A 20,589-nucleotide genomic window follows, 5' to 3' on the forward strand; every position below is an offset into this window, starting at 1 on the left:
CTCCAGTTTCTCTAAGACAACTCTGATAAATTGGTACAATTGATGAAATTAGATGAAATCAATTTTATTTAGGGCAGGTTTCATGGTTATTAGCCTCCTTTTTTTTCTTTTGTACCTGGGATTGAACTCGGGACCTTGTGCTTGCGAGGCAGTTGGCGGCGCCTCTAAGCTAAATCCCAGCCGGACCCCTTTTTGTCTCACATGACTTTATCTGACTTACTAAGATGGACTCTTAAGGGGGTTTCCTGGACTTCTGATTTTGCCACTTTGTGAAAATTGGGTTTATGTCCCAGAATGACAATAAAAAGATTATAAATACAAACTTCTTTATCTGGATCTGTTTATCATTCTTTGAGATGTCTAATATGTAATCTGAAATGAAGTTTATAATATGAAATTACATTGCTAATACTTTCCTCAAGCCATCAATATTTATTCTAAATCAAAGAATCATGCCAAACACAGACTTTTTAATAGACTTAAGTTGGCCTATTAAATAGTGCAAAAAATTACTGAAGCATGCAACTTGCATTTGGCTTGCAAAACTTTCCAGGACACCCTTTCTCTTCCTAGCCAAGTACATCTTTTATTATCTACTAACTAGCTACAAGGAAAAAATATCTTTAGAAAATCCACTTAGTGTTGTCTTACATATACAGATTTCCAGAAAAATCAACATCCACCAACACCATTCAGAGAAGGAAGGATAATGTATTTGGTTATAAAAGCTGATCACTGCATTGAAGCCATATGGGTTCTTAATTTTTGGATAAAATGATTATTTTCTCTCTTTCGTTGTACAGCAGGTTTTAGTTGTCAAATTTGAGTACATTGATAATTAGGATAAGATATTTTGGTTACTTTGCATTATTTTCTGCTTATATTTACTTCTACTGGACTCCATTAACTGTCTAGAATTTAACCCTATTGCAAACATTACACAATTATGTTGAAAAATGTAGTAGAATACTAAAAAGTGTTTTTTTCTTCAACTTAATTGCATTTGCTTTAATAGCACAGTAATTATTTTGTATTTATTTGTTGGCAAATACCAAGGAATTAAAACACTTTGCCTGTATTTTTGTATGTCTCCCAGATGCATTATATAAGTTTTACTTGGAGAGAAGAGTGAGGGTACAGTTTATAAAATAGATAGGTTGATAGCACAAATCCTTAAATTGTGTTCTCCTCGACCATATCTCCAGTTTTCTCTTCTTGCCTAATATCTTGTAAAGTGATGTAAAGACAGTTAATTCCAAAGTGCATCTTGGTGAAGGCTCTGAACATGCTTCTGTGGGTGCTAATAAAATTTTATGTTCTTTTGTGCGTGTGGATGAAGAACAATGGCTAAGTATACTCTAATGAATGGAATGGTTTTAAAAGACAACATTTTTGCAGTGTTAGCTTATATTTCTTAATGATGGGTTGATTTAATAATGCATTATTTAAAGAGTGTGTCAAATATATTCCAGAATGCTCTGTCAGTGCCTGGACTGACTTAGTTTTTCTCGTGGATGGCTCATGGAGTGTGGGAAGAAATAATTTCAAGTACATTTTAGACTTCATCACTGCTCTTGTGTCTGCTTTTGACATTGGGGAGGAGAAGACGAGGGTTGGAGTTGTTCAGTACAGCTCTGATATCAGGACTGAATTCAACTTAAATCAGTACTATCAAAGGGATGAGCTTCTTGCTGCAATTAAAAAAATCCCATACAAAGGTGGCAATACAATGACAGGTATGTTTTACTGATTTCATTATTGTTTGTTGTAAATGAAATATCTGTTTTGGAAAGAAATGAAACATTGCTCAATTATCATTATTTAATATCTTTGAAATTGGTCATATAGCTTTTGACTTTGGCAAGATTGAATAGGATAAGGCAAATGAACATGTTCCTTTTCCCTCTAGGGGATGCTATTGATTATTTAGTGAAAAACATTTTCAAGGAATCTTCTGGAGCAAGAGCTGGCTTTCCTAAAGTGGCAATTATTATTACGGACGGCAAATCCCAGGATGAGGTGGAAATTCCAGCCCGAGAGCTTCGTGATATTGGAGTTGAAGTTTTCTCTTTGGGTAAGTTAGCTTGCCTAGTTATTTTATTCTAGAACTGTTTAGAAATGCATAATGCTTAGGAAGATGAAGGATTGATTTCTCCAACAAGGATGCTACTGGAAGTGTTTACTGTGTTTTAGAGTGTAATATCAAGCCAAATTGTCTTTGAGTAAAAATTCTACTTATCTAGTTCCCTCATGTAAATTCCTTTAGCATATGCATCAGTAGAGGTGATATTTACATTTTTTGCCAGCTCTCTACTTTTCAAAGAATCCTGGGCCAGTGGTTCTAATAAGACCCTTCTTGTATCATCATTAAACGTTTTTTAAGCATTTCCTATATTACGTAATACTTGAAGAATTCTGAGGGCTCCCACTCACTCAGGACTCTACAGAAGAAAATATTTCTGTTATGCTGGCAGAGACAAATGATGACATGGTTGGAGTGAGAACTCACTCTGTGTGCTCACCATTCATTGCCTCTTTGGCTGGCCACTTTATGTGCAGTGATATAGCACCTTTGCCATCTGAACCATTATGATTTTGTTATGAAGTACAGCAGTTCTGGCTCATGACTTAATAAGGATTTGAAGATGTGTTCAGTTGAGAAGGATTAAGAAAGCCAAGAACCTCTTCATGATGACACCTTTCCCATTTCAATAGATCCTTGGCCTTTTTTTTTTTTAAGGCATTAAAGCTGCAGATGCAAAAGAACTGAAACAAATTGCATCCACACCTTCTCTGAACCATGTTTTCAATGTGGCCAACTTTGATGGAATTGTAGACATTCAGAATGAGATCATCTCCCAGGTGTGCTCAGGTGTTGATGAGCAGCTGGGTGAACTGGTTAGTGGAGAAGAAGGTGAGTGTGTTGTTTGCTGAGTGTTTCTCATGCCCTCTCATTTGCCATTCTTTGACGGCATTTGTAGCTTTACAGGTATCCTAGAAGTAGACATGCTTACTTACATGTATGCTCCAGGGACTACCCAACTTTACACTCCATTGGTTTTTCAGAACTCAGCTTGGTAATACCATTTATAATACCCTCACCATGAAAGATTCAATAAAGTATTTCTATCATTGTAAATTGCTTAAAAATTGAGAGTAGCAAGTTTTGATTTCCTCTTTTTTTAAAGACCCTTTTGTGCATATTGTCCATCCATAGTCAGGCTCTTCTGCTACTTTAATTATCTTACTCTCTGATTTAAACATTGGTAGGCTGGAGAGACATTTATTTCACCATTCTATGACTTAATAACAACCTTGTTTCTATTAGTCGGCTATTACAAGGATTTTTCCATCATCATACTCTGCTTAATGTTTTCAAAGCTTTTAAGAATATTTCAAAGATCATTTTGATACTCCCACATCTGAAAAGTTTTCCAAATTCTATCAGTTATTACCTCTAAATACATGAAATAAAGAAGAAGCATTTCAAAAAGACATTTTATAAGTATCATTTTGAACATTAAAAGTCACAGTTCAAAGCCTTTTATATTTTTCCATGATTGTTCTCCATTCTGAGAACTGACAAATGATTAAAGATAATTTCTAAATAGCTTCATCTTCAATCACATAAATCTGTTGATCTCCAACCCCTAAGAATTCTGGCAGTGTTAACCGGCTCTAATTTTATCTCAGAACTTCTTCTCATTGCTTCATGGACTCTGACTCTTTTTTTCTTTATGGCCTGATACCTGAATTTTTGCTCTGTATTATAAAATCAGTCTCTCCCCACTTCCAGTTTCCTGGGGTTACCTCCTATATTCAACCTTTAAATGTGCTAAGTCCTTGCTGAGGTACAGTTGCATGTAGGCCAGCTAAGTTGAACTTTGTTCTGCACTCACTGAACCTTCTTAAAGGAGCAGGTCACCTCACAGGTGCTCACACCTGTCTCCTGGGCCTTCCTGTCCTCTAGGTGGCAGCCTGAGTCTCCTGTTCCCTGCTCTGCCTCTGCGTCATTGAGTGGGTTTTGGCCAAACACCCAGCTGCCATGTCTGGTGCTCTCTTGACTTCTTATTTAAATGTCACTTCATGTACTACATTTGATTGCTTTTTAGAAGATGATGAATGAACTTGGGCCTGTTTTTGTAGCCACTTCTTACATACTATATTTTCAGGGAAGTTGATTCCACTGATGTATCTAGAATTTTGAAAACTTGTCTGAAATGTCTTCAACTAACTTAACTGTTAAATACTTGACTATGTTCTATAGTAAGAATTAAAAAATTTTAGATTACCAATATTTACATATCAATATACATGTCCTAAACCATTATTTCTCCTCTGGTGGTGCTTTGAACATAGTTGAACTTTTTTTCTTACTCTGAATTAAGTGGGGTTAGAGTTGGTTAAAATTATAAAAATATCTTATTTCATAACTGCTAAATGAATACTCTTTCTTGGTATTTAAAGTATCTTTTAAAGATAACATTCTTTTAATGACATTAAAAGAGAAAAACTTCCCAAATAATGGAGTGATTCATTGATTTAACAAATACTTATCTAGTACCTATTTTGGGATCCTTGCTTGTATTCATGTATTTTCCTTGTGTTGCTGAGGTTTAAATCCAGGGCCTTAGTGCAAGTTAGGCAAGTGCTCATCCACTGAGTTACATGTCCAGCCTAGGTCATTCATACTTTGAGATGTGAAAACAGAGGTTTGGGAGAAATGCCAACACCAGAATGGAAATCTTAGTTCCAGGGAAAGATTAGATATCAGATGGCACTAGTTTCTTCCTAAGACTTCCTTTGTCTTTAACGTTTTCAGCAACCCGAGTAAAACCAGACTGTGGTTACTTTTGGTTTGTTAGGTGCAGGTGGAATTAGGGGAGAGAGGGTGTCAGAAAACTCTGCCTGATATATTCATCATTAATTCAAATATAGAGAATTCAAGGGCCAGCCATTCAGAAGTCTACAACTTAATTAATAGAGTTGAATCTAGTAGCTATTAACTACTGTCTGCTCATTACTTTTTAGTTGTTGAGCCTCCTTCAAATTTGGTTGCTACTGAAGTTTCATCAAAGTACATTAAACTAAGGTGGGACCCATCACCCAGCCCAGTGACGGGATATAAAATCCTTCTCACCCCAATGGCCGCGGGTAGCCGACAGCATGCTCTGAGTGTGGGGCCACAGACAAGCACGCTCAGTGTCCGTGACCTCTCTGCAGACATGGAATACCAAATCAGTGTGTTTGCCATGAAGGGACTGACATCTAGTGAACCCATTTCAATAATGGAAAAGACTCAGCCCATGAAGGTTCAAGTGGGTAAGTTAATAGGCACAACTTTGAGTTGAGGGCATGGGTAGGACTTTTTGACAGTATGCCCTCCGGGCTCAGACTTTGTTCTAAACAACACATCTGCAACAGTTTTCCTTGAGAGACGCATGGTTGGGGTGAGAGGGTAGAGAGGAAAAGGAAAGAGAGGGCTGTAGGGAGAGTGGATTTGATGAAAACATGAGATATGCATGTGTGGAGTTGAATTTGGGCAATTAATGTGGGTTAATATTTATAATAAAAGGAAGGGAGCGTGCTTACTGAGAAAGGCAGATATCTCAGTTTTATTGATTTATTCATTTCTGTTGGAGCTTACCAGACTTTCTTTCTCTTTACAGAATGCTCACGTGGTGTGGATATAAAAGCCGATATTGTGTTTTTGGTTGATGGCTCCTATAGCATTGGGATTGCAAATTTTGTTAAAGTTAGAGCCTTTTTGGAAGTTCTTGCAAAAAGTTTTGAGATTTCGCCAAATAGGGTACAGATAAGCCTTGTCCAGTATAGCAGGGATCCTCACACTGAGTTCACTTTGAAAGAATTTACCAAAGTAGAAGATATAATTAAGGCAATAAACACCTTCCCCTACAGAGGAGGATCTACAAACACTGGAAAAGCAATGACTTATGTCAGAGAGAAGATATTTGTGCCTAACAAGGGTTCGAGAAGTAATGTACCAAAGGTCATGATTCTCATCACAGATGGGAAATCATCAGACGCCTTCAGAGACCCTGCCATAAAACTGAGGAATTCAGATGTTGAAATCTTTGCAGTTGGTGTGAAGGATGCAGTTCGCTCAGAGTTGGAAGCTATTGCCTCTCCTCCTGCCGAGACCCATGTGTTCACAGTGGAAGACTTTGATGCTTTTCAGAGGATATCTTTTGAACTCACACAGTCTATCTGTCTTAGAATTGAGCAAGAATTGGCAGCTATAAAGAAAAAAGGTTAGTATAGTTTGTAAGAAGTAATCTCTCCATGAACAAAGCATTTTGATTGTAATATTGTGGTATAATGTACTTCTTCAATTCTTTAAACTTTCCTGTTATTGAAAACTGTTGAACTTAGTTAATTTGTTTGTGAGGTATGACTTTCTTCTGTGTATGGTTCATTTCTTTGCTGGTGCACAAGCTGCTTCCTCATAAGAGTCAAGAGCTGGTTTTGTTCCTAGATCCTCCAGCAGGTCTGGAGCCAGCTTCATCACGCCTGTTTGTCGTAGCCAGTGACCACTCACTGAGTGTCTACTCTGTCCTGGAGATTGAGCTCTGCCCTTTGAACCAAAGGTGACCAGGACATAGTCATGGGCCTTTGACTCTTTTTTATTGATTCCTTTCCTGAATCAATTTTGGGCATCATTCCACACATCTGGAGTTCCTTATCCTCTTTTCTTCATTTGTCTACATTCTGTTTTACAATACTGTTGAAAGTACCGCTCTTTTCAGCAGCCTTCCTTAAGAGCTCTAGCATTATTAACACACACTCTCATTTTCACTCACACAGCATTCTTATATACTGCTTTCTCTGTTAATAGCTTTGTGCTCGCATATCTCTCTAGTTTGATGGCTGGTCCCCTGAGGAGAGCCAGTGTGTGTTAAACACACTGTGATTTAGTTTACTAAAGGCTTAGTTTGATAAATATTCTTCTGTTAAGAAAAATTCCTTAGTTTTACTCTGAGATAGCTGTTTACTTAGCACCAAAGTTAATACTCAAGTACCAGGGGTGAGTGGAAAACTCGGATGGTTCCTTTTGGATCTGCTACTGTTTAAATATTACACTTGTGGGAAGGGCCAGTCTACCACTGCTCTGTCTTAAAAAGTTCAAAATTTAAACTCATTTTTAAATAGGCATCTCTAGCAGTATGAGGGATGGTAAGACAGACAATTAGGAGCTCTTTGCAAGGCTCTGAATGAGCAACTGTCTCAAAATGGTCATGTGTGGAGAAGTTATGAAGTACATTGGTTTCAATGACCGTCCTGCCAAGTGAATAGATGTCATTTCAGAAACATATTGTCATTGGTCATTTTGTTTTATGGATTAAAAAATTTAAAACCATGTCTGTTTTTTTTAATAGCTTATGTGCCTCCAAAGAATCTGAGTTTTTCTGAGGTGACTTCATATAGCTTCAAAGCCAACTGGTCCGCTGCCGGGGAGAACGTGTTTTCCTACCACATCACATACAAAGAGGCCACTGGGGATGACAAGATCACTGTGGTGGAGCCGGCCTCGAGCACCAGTGTGGTTCTCAGCAACCTGAAGCCAGAGACCCTCTACTTGGTGAATGTGACCGCAGAGTATGAGGATGGCTTCAGCGTTCCTGCAGCGGGAGAAGAAACAACCCAAGAAGGTGGGATGGGGCTCCTGCCGAGGGTTTCAGAAACTAGCCCTTTATTGTAGAACAGCGCTCCAATGTGCCTTACTGCCTGCTTTATAGTCCAGAATTGTGAATGCCTTTGTAAGATTTGGCATCTTTAAAATAGTCACTCATATATCTTTTTTAAAAATGGAAAAGACTTTCAAATACAACCTCTAGATTTATTTGGATGAATTTGAGGTTCAGAGACATTGAGAATTGTTGATAATTATGGAATTCACTTTGGAAGTATTGCTCATCCATCTTCTTCCTGACTTACATTCCAGTGATATCATATTTTAAATGTTGCTATCGACTTTGCTGAAGGAGCCAATGGCAGATATTTATATCTCTCTCTATCTATCTCCATATATATTTTCCTTTTAAAAACTGTAGTAAAAGGTATATAACGAGATTTATTATTTTAGTCATTTTAGATGTTCCTTTCAGTGGCATTAAGTATATTTATTTGTCATTCTACCATCACCACTGTCTGTCTCCAGATGGTGCAAAGCTGAAACTCCATAGCTATTAAACAGTAAGTCCCATTTCCTGCTGCCCCTGCTCCAGGCAACCACCATTCCACTCTCCATCTCTCTGAATTCAGCTGCTCTCCGCGCCCCCCAGGAGGGCATTCATACCTTATTTGTCCTTTTGTGTATGGCTCATTTTACTTGATATAATGTCTTCAAGATTTACCTATGTTGCTGTTTCTATCAGAGCTTCTTTTCTTTTAAAGACTGGATATTATTCTGTTGTATCTATGGACCCATTTTATTTGATCACCATGGATGGGTATTTGATTTGCTTCCTTCTTTCAGCTGTTGTGATTAATATTGTTATGAATTTGGTGTGCTAATGTTACTAATATTTTAATAACTATTTGTATAGATGTGTTCTCTTTACTGGGTAGAGCAGGGTACTTTTTACATGATTCATTACATTTGATATTTAAAGGACATCAGCTTAACCTGATTAGAGGGAGATTAAGAGGAAGCAATTACTATTAGGGCAGATGTAAATTGTTCTTTCTGTTATGACTGGAGATAGGAGGGAGGGAGCAGCAGGAGGGGTTTAAGACTTTGGCTAAGAAGTATTTTGCTGACAAAATTGTCATACATTGACATACTTTATTGGTAAAAGCTAGAGAATCTGTTTTTATCGGAAACATTTTTCAAGTAAGATTGGTATCTTCTTTCTTTTGTGAATGGTTGGGTGCAATTCTGACCGAGGGCTGGAAAATAACAAAATGTCATTCTCTTACGATTTTTGTGCTTCTGTAGCCTAGAAGTTCATCTATAATATGGTGTTTTGTTGATTTCCTGATGCCCACTGATGCTTTATAGGCCTGGCCCTTTTCCCTCAGGGCTTCAGGATGGGGACAGGAAGTCTGCCCCAAGAAGAAACTCGAGTATAAAGGTTTCTGAAACTGAGTGTAAAACACTCTACTCAGCTGTTGAACTCCATACCCCTGTTTACTTCTTTGCCTTCCTGTAAAAATAGAGAAAAGCATGATGTTGGTGACTGTTTCACGTTCCCCCTGGACTGCTAATCCTCCTGAGGGCTGTGTCACTAGCAGTGTTGGCTCTGGGTTTCTGTAAGAGGCGGAGGCAGAGATGACCTAAGCTTAAAAACTGAGAATTACCTCTAACTTCAGCCATGTTAGAGCACCAGAACTTGGAAAGAAACACTTCCCACTCCCAACCCTTGAATAGTTGTGCTGTCATGAGTTTTATTTTTGTGCTTTTAATTAGCTGAGCAAGTTTACCTTGTTTACAGATGTATTGACAGTTTGCTTTTGGCCATGGTGCACTTTCCTCCTTTTGGTTATTTATAGGATCCTTTTTTCCCCCTCACAAAACATCTTGTGAGAACAAACTGTAGAAATAAACACATTAAGCACCACCCCCATCCCAATGTAAAGGCTTTTTGAGTAGTGGACACTGTATTCATATATACTGTAGATTGGCCATTGAGCTGCTACAGTAGTATTTGATAATGCCTTTCCAAGTCTACTATTTAAAAATAAATCTGGGATTCATATGTTCTTTGGTCAATAAGGAAGTTTCTGATTCAAACCTTTTATTAACTAACAATGTTGGAACTCCTGCTATGTGTTACATGCTATGGTAAATATTTTCCATGGATTTTCTCATCCAGCCACTGCAATAATTGAGTAAGTAGTTACGTTTTACTGCTGGATAATCTGAGGCTCAAAATTACCTGTCCATTAAGCTTCAGAGGCAGGGTTCCAACCTGTAGGTCTATTTGCCTCATTTGTTCTGACTAATTTAATCTTTTTTCTTGCCATACAAGATGAATCAGGGTGTAAGCTACCCTTTTCTTTTTTCTCTCTGGAGTGACCTAGTGATGTGTTGAATTTTCTTTTTTGTTTTCCCCCATTAAGTTTATTAGTACATTTTAGGTATAAAATACAGTTACATACATCACTGGGATCTTGTACCATTACATGAGTACCTTGGTTCTTATTTTTTTTCCACTTCCTCTGCCCTCCCTTCACCCCCTCCACCCTCCCCTATTTGCAAAGACTTTGTTTCCATTTTTTTCCTTTTCTCGTAGTTTTTCTTTTCCTTTTTTCCTTTCCCCTACCCCTCACACTTCCCCTGCTCCTTTAGACCTTTACTTCCTATTACACAATATCAATTATACATTTTTCAAATTATAATATCAAGATCTAGGAGCCATTACCACAGATTTTACAGGATTTAAAAGGATATAGAAAGCAAATTACAAAAATCTTTTTTGAAATAAATTTGACAACTTCTAAGAAGTACCTTGGAAGACAAAGTAATGACACTTAACTCTGGAGGAAATATAAAATTTGAATAGCACCTATTAAAGAAGGTATATTTCTAGCTTGAAAACCTACCTATATGACAACAACAGGCTTGTATACATTTTAACTGATAAATTATATCAAACATTTAAAGCAGAAAAAAAGGGAACACTTCTCCCCTCATTTTAGGAACTCAACATTGTGCTAATCCTAAAACTGGATAAAGATAATAGAAGAAAAAAGTATGAACATAGAAATTTGTTTAACAAAACAAACTATTAGAAGTCAGATCTGGCAGTATGTAAAAAGTGGTTTTATTACAAGGATGGCAGTGTTGGTTCAGCATTGGAAGATCCACCCCCAAAAGTCATCATTTTAACAGAGGAAAGGAAAAAGCCATATTATCCTGTTACTAGTTGGAGAAGAAGTATGCTTCTTCCACAGCTGTTCATGGTAAAAGCTATCAGGAGACTAGAAATAGAACAGAACCTTCTCAACAGATTAAAGACATGTACTCCATACTTCCAGTGAGAATGCCTTATATGAATGGAGATGATACAATGCTTTCTCCCTAAGGTGGGGAACAAGGGCAGATATGCCTACTCTTCATCTGTCCATTAAACTTTGAAACATAAGCCTAAACCAAAATAGTCTGGCAATAAAAAGACACAATTAGGATAGGATTGGCAAGGTAGAAGCAAAATCTTTGTATGTAGATGAAATGATCATCTACAGAGAAAATACTAAGAAATCTCTAGGAGCCCCTAGAACTAGTATTTGAATTTAGCAGGGTTAGAAAACACAAGATATATATAAAAATTCAGATCTATGTATACTTACTATAAATGAAGAATTGGATATTGAAATTTGAAAATTATGTAGGAGTACAAGGACCTGGAAAAGTAAAAAGAAAAAGAAAAAAAAAACAGTGTTAGAAGATGTTTAATACCTAATTTTAAAACTTCCTCTAAAGCTACAGTAATCAAGGCAATGTTGGTGTAAGGAAAGACGTATAGATCATTGGAATAAAACAGAGAATCTAGAAATAGAACCACACATATATGGTCCACTGAGTTTTGAAACATTATTTGACATTAACATTTTATAGAGTATAAACTCAATTCAATAGCCGAGGAAAAGATAGTGTTTTCAGCAAATGGCACTAGAACACCTGGTATCCGTATATAAAATATTAACTTCAACTCTTTATTTCCATACATAAAAATAATTTGAAAGGATCTATGAACCTAAATATGAAAGTCTAAAACTATAAAACTTTAAGAAGAAATTATAAGGGAAAATGTTTATGAATTTAGGGTAGGCAAGAACTTCTTAGGATACCAAAAACATGATTTATAAAAGAAAAAAATTGAAACATGAGATTCCATCAAAATTTAGAACTTTAAATGACATCATTAAAATGAAAAGTAGTCCTTAAACTGACCATATTTACAATGCATATAACCAATGACCAGAATATATAAAGAACTCTTACAGCTCATTAACAGACAACCCAATTAAAAAGTAGACACAAGAAGATGATAAATAGCCAGTATAGCACAAGGAAAGGTGTGCAACACTAGAATCAGAAAAATCCTAACCAGTACAATAACAAGATTGAATTATACCCTCATTAGGGAGATGAAGTTAAAAGTTTTAAAAGCCTTGTCATAACTTTTTCTTTTTGTTGGATTCTCCCCCTTTGCATTTAATCTGTCACGCCCAACAGATTCATTCTGCTAGGCTTCCTGGGGTTGTGATCCTCATTGTCTTTTCCTAGGCTATTGTCTAAATTTTTTTGGAGTGTTGGTTTGGTATTCATGAAGTTCCTAAGATTCTCTTTATCATGAAAGTATCTTATTTCTCCATCAATTTTGAAAGATAGTTTTGCAGGGTACATCAATCTGGGTTGGAGGCCATTTTCATTTAGGGCTTGAAATACATCACTCCAAGCTCTTCTTGCCTTGAGGGTTTGTGTTGAGAAGTCTGCTGTGATTCTGATGGGCTTTCCTTTGTATGTGACTTGTTTCTTTTCTCTCACTGTTTGTAGAATTTTGTTCCTCTGCTGGGTTTCTGGAATCCTCACATTTATATGCCTATGTGTAGATTTTTTTTGATCAATTTAGTTGGAGTCCTATATGCCTCACTTATCTGTATGTCAAATTCTTTTCCCCTGCTTGGGAAGTTTTCTGCCATTACTTCTGTGAATAGTTTTTTATGTCATCTGCACTCTCTCCTGTTTCTTCATCGACTCCAATCAGTCTTATGTTATTTTTCTTTGCATCATCTAGTAGCTGCTGGATTGCTTTCTCATGGTCCCATACAATTTTAAAGCAGTTTTTCTTTTCCTGGTCACTAATTGCAATCTTATCTTCTATATCTGAAATTCTGTCCTCACGTGCACTCATTCTGCTGTGTAGACTTTCAGTGGAGTTTTTAATCTCCTGGAAATCTGTTTGCATCTGTTTTATGGATTCCATTTGTTTCCTATGTTGGGATTCCATCATGTTCCTCAGATCCTCTATTTTTTTTTTTATCTGTGTCCTCTCTAGGTTTATTAATCATGTCTTGCACTATGAGCACAATCTTTGCTGTTATCTGAGAAATTATTACTGATTTCATTTTTTCCAGATCCTCTTTTGTTGCCAGTTCAGGGAGTCCAAGTGGTTGAGTATCAGATTGCTCCATCTCATTTCCCTTTGGGGTGCTGTAGGTGATCTGGAAGTCTGTTTTTGAGACTTGTTTACATGTCTTCTCATTTCCACCCTGTTGGAGGGGGGCGTGCATGCGGCTCACCTCCTCTGCCCTAGGAGCAAGTGGTGGAATGGCCGATGTGTTGAATTTTCAAGTAAGCATCTAATAGTTTGTATCTATAGTTTCCCTCTATGGATGAGATCACAATAACTTCGCATTCACCTTTTCTACAAGTGTTGTCTGCATGCACAGTTTGCCGTCTTGAATGACTAGGACATTTAAACATGTTTACTAAACACAAATCCAAATGACATTCTCTTTTGATCCTTAAAAAATTTCATCAAAGACTCTATGTGTGCCATCCATCCACACTGCAACTGAACTTCAACATTTAGTGCTAATGGGCATTCATTAAGTACCTGTCACATACCTGCTTTATCATATATATGATCTAATTGTTCTCCAACTTAAATGATTGCACAGATAAAATGTTAGTCATGGAAGGGTTTCACAATCTATTTAATTTCTGACTAAATAAATACAGTAGCCAGGAAATTTTTGTTTTTTAAAAACTTGCTCATGGATTAAAGGAATGCTATATTTTAGTGTTCAAAAAGCTGGTGTTTGTATTTGTCACCTAAAATCAGCTAAATTTTTGAACATATATTTTTTTAATTTCAGTAAAAGGTGCACCTCGAAATCTAAAAGTGACAGATGAGACTACAGATAGTTTCAAAATTACCTGGACTCCAGCTCCAGGGAAAGTTTTACGGTATCGAATTATATACAGACCAGTTACTGGCGGGCAAAGCAAAGAAGTTACCACTCCAGCCAATCAGAGGAGGAGAACCCTGGAGAACCTGACACCAGACACAAAATATGAAGTATCTGTTATCCCTGAATACTTCTCAGGACCTGGCTCTCCACTGACTGGAAATGCAGCCACTGAAGAAGGTAGAGGCAATCGCTGATTGTATGATAAAACCTAAATCTTAGATGGGAGTGATCTAGTGATAGCTTGACAGCTATCCAGATAACATAAGTCATGCTAAATATTCTTTTAAAAAATAATATTACTAAATATCTTAATATAATTTGAGGGATGGCCAGGGATTGAAAATCAAATTGCTTGGCATCATGTTTTACTTCTTTGGGAAGATTTTTAAAATGTTATTTGTTATTATTTAAATGATTGTGTATGTTCCTACAATCAATTCTCACATTTCTTGCAAACTGTACTATACTACTGTAATATATCATTTTATTGAGAAAAAATAAGTCATTTGTACTTTTCATTTTACTCCCTATCTTTATTTTTTTTTTTTTTTTTTTTTTTTTTTTTTTTTTGCACTACCAGGGATCAAACTCAGGACCTTGCACTTGCAAGGCTGGCATGGCACCACTGAGCTAAATCCCCATCCCTAATCTTTACAATTTTTAATAGTAAAGGAAATGCTAAGCACACAGTAGTGATAGGGAGCTGTTGTTCACATTTGTTTCCATCAGGTTCTGTGCAAAGCTTTTCTGATGTTCTCTCATTTTGTCCCCATGTAGTCTCTAGGAAGTTGTTGCTGCTATTATCATTGTGCTTGTTTTACAAGGGAATTGAGCCAAGGAAATTAAATCATAGTTCTACATGATGTAGCTAAGTAGTTGTGAATCTGGTCCGTGGACTTCACTGTCCTCCCAGACCCCCCAGGGAGCATCCTCAGGGAGTATCCTCCTCCACAGCCACTCCCTGGGCAGCCCTGCTGCCTTTCCTGCCTCCTCCACTCTCCATCCACCTGGTTCCTCCTCCTTTTTCTTCCCTTGGAAGCCACTGCTTCACTTTTCTCTGTTTTGCTGGTCATCTGGGATTATTTTGTTGTTGTTGTTCTGGGCACCATGAAACAACCCAGTAACTCTTCCTCCCTCCAGAAGACTGGCTGGGTGCTGTGTGCCAGGGGAGGGTTGGGCACCTTGAGACACCTCAGAGATGACAAAGCCAGTCTCCTAGGAAAGTTATCAAATCTCAGATGTTACATTGTGAAGGGAAGAGTCCCCCCAGGGGAGTTGTGCCCAAAGCTTGGTCTCACTTAGCCGATTTCTTCTCTTACTTTTCTTTTCTAGAGTCAACATCATTTTTATAATTTATCATTTTTATCCTCTCAGCATTGTTTCCTGGTTATTATCTTTAAGTGTTTATAACATTACACTGAAAAGGTATTTTCACTGAAGACTTTGGAGGAATGAAAATCTACATTGTAATATTAATCAACATGATTATATGTTATAGTGCTTTGTTCTACTTTTAGGGGAAATTTAGGGAAAGCATTTTACATAAAAGATTTTAGCACAAATGATCTTAACCTGTGTAAACTCAGAGAAGGAATCAAATGTCTTTCTTTTTATTTCTACTAATACCCAAGGCCTGATTTAGAAATGTTTACACTTTGTTGGCTGGTCAACAATTTAAATTACTATGGATTCATGTAACATATGAATCCATAGAATGCACCCAGCATTTTTCAAGTAATTTTATTAAATAATGGTTTTGATGTTCTTGTCATTTTACAAATGAAGTTAGAGGGAATCCAAGAGACTTAAGAGTTTCAGACCCTACAACATCGACTCTGAAGCTATCTTGGAGTGGAGCACCAGGAAAAGTGAAACAGTATCTCCTAACGTACACCCCAGTGGCAGGAGGAGAAACTCAAGAGGTCACTCTGAGGGGAGACACAACTAGCACTGTGCTGAGGAGACTAAAGGAGGGGACGGAATATGCCTTATCTGTGACAGCCTTGTATGCCTCTGGGGCTGGAGATGCCCTTTTTGGACAAGGAACAACTCTTGAAGGTAATTACTGTCACATTTTATGGATATCTCTGAACTTGCTTGTGATTCTGCATTGAAAAAGCTTAAACTGTGTTCCGAGCATGAAGTCTAGCAATATACAACCTTTTTTTCTTGAAAGGAATTTATACTGAAAAAAATGAATATGCATAAAACTGCCTGTTTTTCAGAGATGTAGATTGTAAGCAACAGAGGAAAGTTAAACTTGATTAGGAAGAAATAGCCTGGGGGATCTGAATGCATAGTAAGGGCACAGAAATGTGTTAATAGTGCAATGGGTGACTGGCAGGGGAGTAAATGTGCAATGGCCGAGGCTAAGGGCCTTTCAGGGGCCTCTGAGGATTAAGAGTTCTCCAGGCTGCACGAGGTCATGCAGCAGGAATTTCTGTCACCCAAGGCCAGAGAGGAGCTATTTTCTGACTTTCCCAGGTGTCTTTTTCTTTTTTCTTTTATAAATTTTATTTTATTGGTACATTTTAGGTATACAATATAATGACATTCATCATTGGAAATTTGCATCTTCACATAAGCTCTCTTGATTCTTATTTTTTCCCGTTCGCCTGCCCTCCCTTCGACCCCTCCATCCCTCCCTATTTACAAAGACTTTGTTTCCATTTTTTCATTTTCTCATATTAATTCCATTCCCTTCTTCCTTTCCCCTACCACTCCCACTTCCCCTTCCCCTTTGCCTCTTTTCTTCCTATTTCACATCATCTATTATACCTTTTAGTCCTTAGGTGTCCTTTAGTCCTTTAGTCTCCAGGTGTCTTTTTCATCTGCCCTGTGCAAAGGCACTTGTAATAGTGTGAAAATATGAGAGCCCAAGTTTTGTTTGTTTTCTAGGCAATTTTTTTAAAAAAACTTTATTATCAAACACACACATACAGAAATTAAAACCATGCAAAGAAGAACAATGCAAGGGAAAAAGAACTACAATAATATTTAAATACAGTAGAACTCAACCAAAACTAAACTGAAAAGCACTTAAACATTTTTCCATGTACCTTAAAAAATATCTCAAGTACCAACAAGACACCAGAGGATGTGATTTGTTTCAGAAAGATCCCCAAAACCAACATTGAACAAAGTGGTCTGGAAAAGAAAACTCCAGTTAGCTAGCATACTCCGCATAAGCCAAACTTCTCCTTAATTTAAATTTTGATACAGTCATATAAATTTCTTTTGGGGTGAAAAATCATAGTGATACTAAACAAAATACCCATTCAATTTGATGGATGCAGGGGCCTGGTGGGTTGCAGACATTGTCACTGGCGGGGCAGAGCCTGTTAGAAGCTCTGATTGGACACTTAGAGACTTAGTCAAGAATTAAAAATACATGAAAAATCATTCTAATCAAAACAACTGTGATCAAGAGTTTATTACCAATAATCCATGCAATCTGTTCTTGTGAGAGGATTTTTAAAAAAGACTAAATTTCAATGTGTAGGTACTGATAACCGGAAGAGCCTGGTTTTGCTTCTTAGCTGTGTGACTTTGAAATAAACCTTGGGCCTCTAAGCTGCAGTTTTTCCATCAGTAAATAGAGGCATCCTCCTCCCAGGGGTTGTGATGGAGATCAAGTAGGAGAATGTGAGTGACATTGCTAGGGAACTGTAAAATACTACATGTATGTAAAGTTCATCGAGAGGAAGTAACTTACTAACTTTCCAACTGAATCCCAAGAACATAGCTTTCATAAATATTTCAGAGATATTGACTGGCTGCATGCAACCTTTGCCAATAAGACGCTGAAATGGAAGTTGCTTTAACTACCGAGATATAACCCAGATAATAAAATCATGTAATCTTTACATCTGCAGCAGCATTCAGAATTTTGGAGTTTTTCTTTCTCTTTTGACCTTCTTAAGCCCCCTTTTTCATATGTTTTCCACAAGTCTTAAGCATAGGGAGTATCTTGGAAATAATTCAATAGTTTTTCTTTTGTTTGTGGCTTTTATCCTTCTGATATTCATCTATACTTTCTTGCTGCTCAGTCAAAATATTCTTGATTCTAAAAATGAAAGTATTTTTGCCAATAGTATATTAAAAATCTTATATGATAAAATGTACACACACAGGTAGATGATTCTCAAATTTGCTTAGAAATATAGTTAATCTGTAATTACATTATACCAGTCAATTTTTTTTCTGGGAGTGGTGGTGCGTGTCTGTAATCCCAGCACTCAGGAGGCTGAGGCAGGAGAATCTGTGAGTTCAAGGCTGGTGTGGGCTACATAGTGAGTTCAAGGCCAGCCTGAAGTACATAGTGACTCTGTCTCAAAAAAAGTTATTTTTTTCCATTGACATTGAAGGATCACACACACACACACACACACACACACACACACACACACAAATTCTGCCAGCCTGATTTTATTAACATATTTACCCCATTGCATTATCTGTGGTAAACTCGACAAGTATGTGAAAGCACAGTTGTGACTAAATTAAAATAATAGAAGATTTTTGCCCCTGGTTATTCCATTTCATTTTATTATTTTAACTTAGCCAAATCCACATACCATACACAGGAATAGGATATGATGGTAAACGCAGGGAGTGGAAAGCCCGGAAACAGAGCCAAGCAACTGCCTTGGAGGCTGCTGCTTTTCTAATCTGTTTTCCTCTTGGGAGAGGAGGTGGTAAGAGCAGACCTTGAAGGAGCATTTCTTCTCTCCAGATGCTCCAAGTCAACCCACAAGAGCTTTCTGTAGGTTGAAAATTTCAGGTAGATTTCCCCAAGTGTGTGTGGCTTTGAATTCAAAGAACAAAAAAGTTTCTTTAAAAAAAAAAATTTAGTATGGTCTACAATAATCTCTGACTTGAATCTGTTTTCTGCTTTTTAAATTTTAAAAAATCCAGCTGATGATGAGAAAATTTGCATCTCTGGAAGGGAGATTTGTTAGCCCTGGCACTGGGGAGGGAAGGTCACAGCAGAGTAGTGCTGTAGGCAACTGAATCACAAAGGCAGAGTTTATTACTATTTCAGATCCAAACTTCATAGGAACCTGAGCACATATCATTAGGCTTGATTTACGCTGTTTTTTCCCCCTGTTGTTGCTAAAGTAGATAGGCTTAGTGTAATGACTAAAACACTGCACGTACATGTAAATGCACTTGAAGTCTTGAAGGAAACTTTTTAGCAGTTATTGTTAGTACATAGAGTGAAGAAAGCCTGCTTTTATAAACCGCTGAGTGTATAATGTTTATTTTTATTCAGAAAATTACCGCAAATGAGTGAAAATATCAGTTTGGGAATATTATAATTCTCTTAAATTTTTGAGTGTTGTTTTCTGGCAGTGGAAAACTGACTTTTCAGAATTTCCTTTGTTTCGGTTGCGGAAGCAACCTGCTGTGTCCTACACACCAAGGGCTTCCTACTGATGACCAGGCCAGCTCAGCTGACATTGGTCGTCACAGCACAGGGACTCCGCATTGTGTCGAGGAACACGGGGCTTCCCCAAGGCGCTGGCTACACAGACCTCTGGGTTTGCTTAGATTTACTGCTGTCTCAGTTGGACAGGTGCATTTCTCATGATCTGAGCATCAACGAGGGGTGATTTACACATTTACAAATCATACATTCTGGGTACAACAACACTGACATTGGCAGGTAACAGCAACATTGTTGAACAGTAACTCATAAGTCCTTTCCTGTGAGTTAATGATACATCAGAGAAAAATGTGAATCAAATTGAAGAAGCAATGAGTATGGAAGAAATCTTTCTTGCTTGTGTGGACTCCATAATTGAATGGTAATTTGTTAAGAGGTTTTTAAGAACTGCATATTACTTAAGTAACCAAGTTAACTTGACAACAATGAACTTCATTCTTTGGAATGATGGCTGCAATTCATTGGTTGTAAATCAAATGTATTTCCACATGAATGTTACCCAGAGCAGATCTTATGTATTCTGCTCTGGAAATTTGGATGACTTTTGAGCTGAGCTCTAACGGAAAAGACAAATTGATTTAGAGGAAAGTTTACATTACATTTTCAATTTAACTTCTATTTTTGAAAGTGGTATGTGAAAACACAGTGAAAGCTGGCTGGAACAATGTATAAGACAAATGCAGTTTCATTTCATGATGATTAATTTTTCAGTTATCATCATTGGCTAATTTTTGTTATAATTATATTTGAGTTGGATGATTACTTGCTTTTCAGAAAGCAAATGGAAAAGGGCTAAGAAAACATAGGAAAGTTACTTAAATGAGGCATTGGTTCTCTGGCTCAGTATGTGGAAAAAAAGTGTGTAAGTCACCCTGTTGTCAGTGTTCAGATCATGAGAAATGCACCTGTCCGGGTGACTTTCAGCATGAGGAAAATGCCTTTGGAACGCATCTGTGAGTATATTTTATAAGCAGGACAGAAACGCCGTGTGCTACAATTTCAAAACTGCATAGAACCTTAAACTTTCAAATCTATGATGCAAATACATTGTTATTCCTTGAACTTAATTGGCACGGTAGGAGAAAGAGGAGAGCTGATGGGAAAACTACTGAGGTGGAACCAAGGGATAAAAATGCTATATACCACCGTAATAGATGAAGACTCACTTGAGATAATTGCCAGCAATGTTATTATCC

The 20,589-nt window shown here is 37.2% G+C and overlaps 1 protein-coding gene across 3 annotated transcripts in view; it reads left to right on the forward strand.

Annotated features, from left to right (window-relative positions):
• Positions 1-20,589, forward strand: part of Col12a1 (collagen type XII alpha 1 chain) — a 114,933-nt gene that overhangs the window by 12,743 nt on the left and 81,601 nt on the right. For all 3 annotated transcript variants that reach the window (XM_013065254.3, XM_013065253.3, XM_087207762.1), the window contains 8 exons: positions 1,473-1,736; positions 1,910-2,074; positions 2,741-2,914; positions 5,032-5,322; positions 5,670-6,272; positions 7,398-7,670; positions 13,849-14,121; positions 15,730-16,002. In XM_013065254.3, coding sequence (XP_012920708.1) covers positions 1,473-1,736; positions 1,910-2,074; positions 2,741-2,914; positions 5,032-5,322; positions 5,670-6,272; positions 7,398-7,670; positions 13,849-14,121; positions 15,730-16,002 — 2,316 coding nt within the window. The remainder of the gene's footprint in view (positions 1-1,472; positions 1,737-1,909; positions 2,075-2,740; positions 2,915-5,031; positions 5,323-5,669; positions 6,273-7,397; positions 7,671-13,848; positions 14,122-15,729; positions 16,003-20,589) is intronic.

Source organism: Heterocephalus glaber, unplaced genomic scaffold (genome assembly GCF_053883595.1).
Source record: "Heterocephalus glaber isolate CG9 unplaced genomic scaffold, H.glaber_assembly_v1.0 deba00000818, whole genome shotgun sequence".
NCBI classification, from domain to species: domain Eukaryota; kingdom Metazoa; phylum Chordata; class Mammalia; order Rodentia; family Bathyergidae; genus Heterocephalus; species Heterocephalus glaber.